Consider the following 1702-nt stretch of genomic DNA (forward strand, 5'->3'; position numbering starts at 1 on the left):
TCCCTCTCTCCCTCTCTCTCTCCCTCTCTCTCACACACACACACACTCTCTCTCTTTCTCTCACACACACACTCTCTCTCTCTCTCTTTCTCTCTGTCTCTTTCACTGTCTGTCTACTTAATTTTGACCACGTCTACCTATCTATCAAGCACATCAACACAATAATAATAATTATTAACATCAGTTTTAAGTTTTTTTTAAAGTACATCAACACAATAATAACCCGACAAAAGCATCTCCCCTTGAAACAAAAATACATAAAATCATAAGTAAATTATGTACAATAAGTAGGTCACTGGCATGTTCAGCCCTACCTTTAGTTTTAGTATGAGTTTTACGGCACTTGCAACACAACGGCTTCCAGAAATCTTGACCTACACCAAAAGTGGGCATTGCCCTACCTATAGGAGAAGTTTGGTTTCACTGGTGTGTATATCTGTTTGGTTATAGAGAAAACTCTCAAACTCTCCTTGTCTCTTAAAGAAACTGAACAAGGGGCAAAAACTTTACCTTCGACTTTCTCAAAACAGCATTTTTCAGGATAGCCTCTGGTGTTTAAAAGCGACCACATAAGTGTTGAAGATTAGAGATGTTACTAGAGTGTAACATATTATTTTAAAAAAGAAGGAGAAGAGATGATAAGGACAATAGATGTTTGATAGGAAAGAAGGAGCAGACTACACCCCCCGAGCACCCGCCAACCATCCGCAGCCTTACCTTGACCCCTCCAACCAGAATCTTGTCGCCCGTGGCCAGGCCCAGCGCCTGTAGTGTGACCTTGCTCTGCACAAGGTCGTAGTTGGGCGGCGGCTGTCTGGAGGTCGGGGGCACTGCCTCGCTCAGCGTCTTCTTCACCTTCTTGATCAGGTGACCCATGTTGGAGGACTCGTCGAAAGAGGAAAGGTCCGGGATGCAGTCTGGAAGAGGACAGGGGAACTTTTGAGCAGGGGTCTTCAAAACAAGGGGTGGGAGTGTGTGTGGCTGTATGTATGTGTGTGTGAGGGTTTGAGGGGGTGTTTGTGTGTGTGTGTGGGTGGGTGCATGTGTGTGAGTGGCTGTGTGTGTATCTTTGAGGATGTGTGTGTGTGGAGTGTGGATTTGTGCATGTGAGAGGGAGGGTATGTGTGTGTGTGAGAGGCAATGTGTGTATGTGAGTGTTTGCATGTGTGTCTGTGAGTTTATGTGTGTGTGTGTGCATGCTTATGTGTGCGGTTATAGTTACCCCCAGCTCCAAATTTCTGTAACTCTTTAGTTCTAGTAAGAGTGTTACAGCACTTGCAACACAATAAGGCCGTATATGTGCCGAAGATTAGAGGTGTTACAAGAGAGTAACACACACAGAATAGAAGTAGAAGAGATCAGGATGATAGATGTTTGATAGGAAAGAAGAAGCAAACCACACCAGAGCACCCGCCAACCAACCACTTGGTAACTCTGCTGTTAATCAAGGGCCACCATGACTCACCGAGCGGCGTTCGGCCAAGGTCGTCCTTGAGCGAGGGGTTGGCCCCGTTCTGTAAGAGCAGCTTGCAGGCCTCTAGTGCCAGATTGGACGCCGCGATGTGTAGGGCTGAGCCGTGCTCAAACTCAGAGCAGGTGCTGTCGATGTCTGAAACATCACATTTTTTTTTCGTAAGAGTTTTACGGCACTTGCAACATAATAAGGTCATATAAGTACCGAAGATTAGAGGTGTTACAAGGG

The 1702-nt window shown here is 45.8% G+C and overlaps 1 protein-coding gene across 1 annotated transcript in view; it reads right to left on the reverse strand.

Moving 5' to 3' along the window:
* LOC101859058 (CAP-Gly domain-containing linker protein 3) overlaps positions 1 to 1609 on the reverse strand; it is a gene marked incomplete at its 5' end in the record, with an annotated part of 13651 nt that extends 12042 nt beyond the window's left edge. The window contains 2 exon segments of the mRNA XM_035973233.1: positions 718 to 917; positions 1466 to 1609. Coding sequence (XP_035829126.1) covers positions 718 to 917; positions 1466 to 1609 — 344 coding nt within the window.
* Between the last annotated feature and the right edge of the window lie 93 nt (positions 1610 to 1702).

The sequence above is a fragment of the Aplysia californica genome, unplaced genomic scaffold, assembly GCF_000002075.1.
Source record: "Aplysia californica isolate F4 #8 unplaced genomic scaffold, AplCal3.0 scaffold01073, whole genome shotgun sequence".
Taxonomy (NCBI): domain Eukaryota; kingdom Metazoa; phylum Mollusca; class Gastropoda; order Aplysiida; family Aplysiidae; genus Aplysia; species Aplysia californica.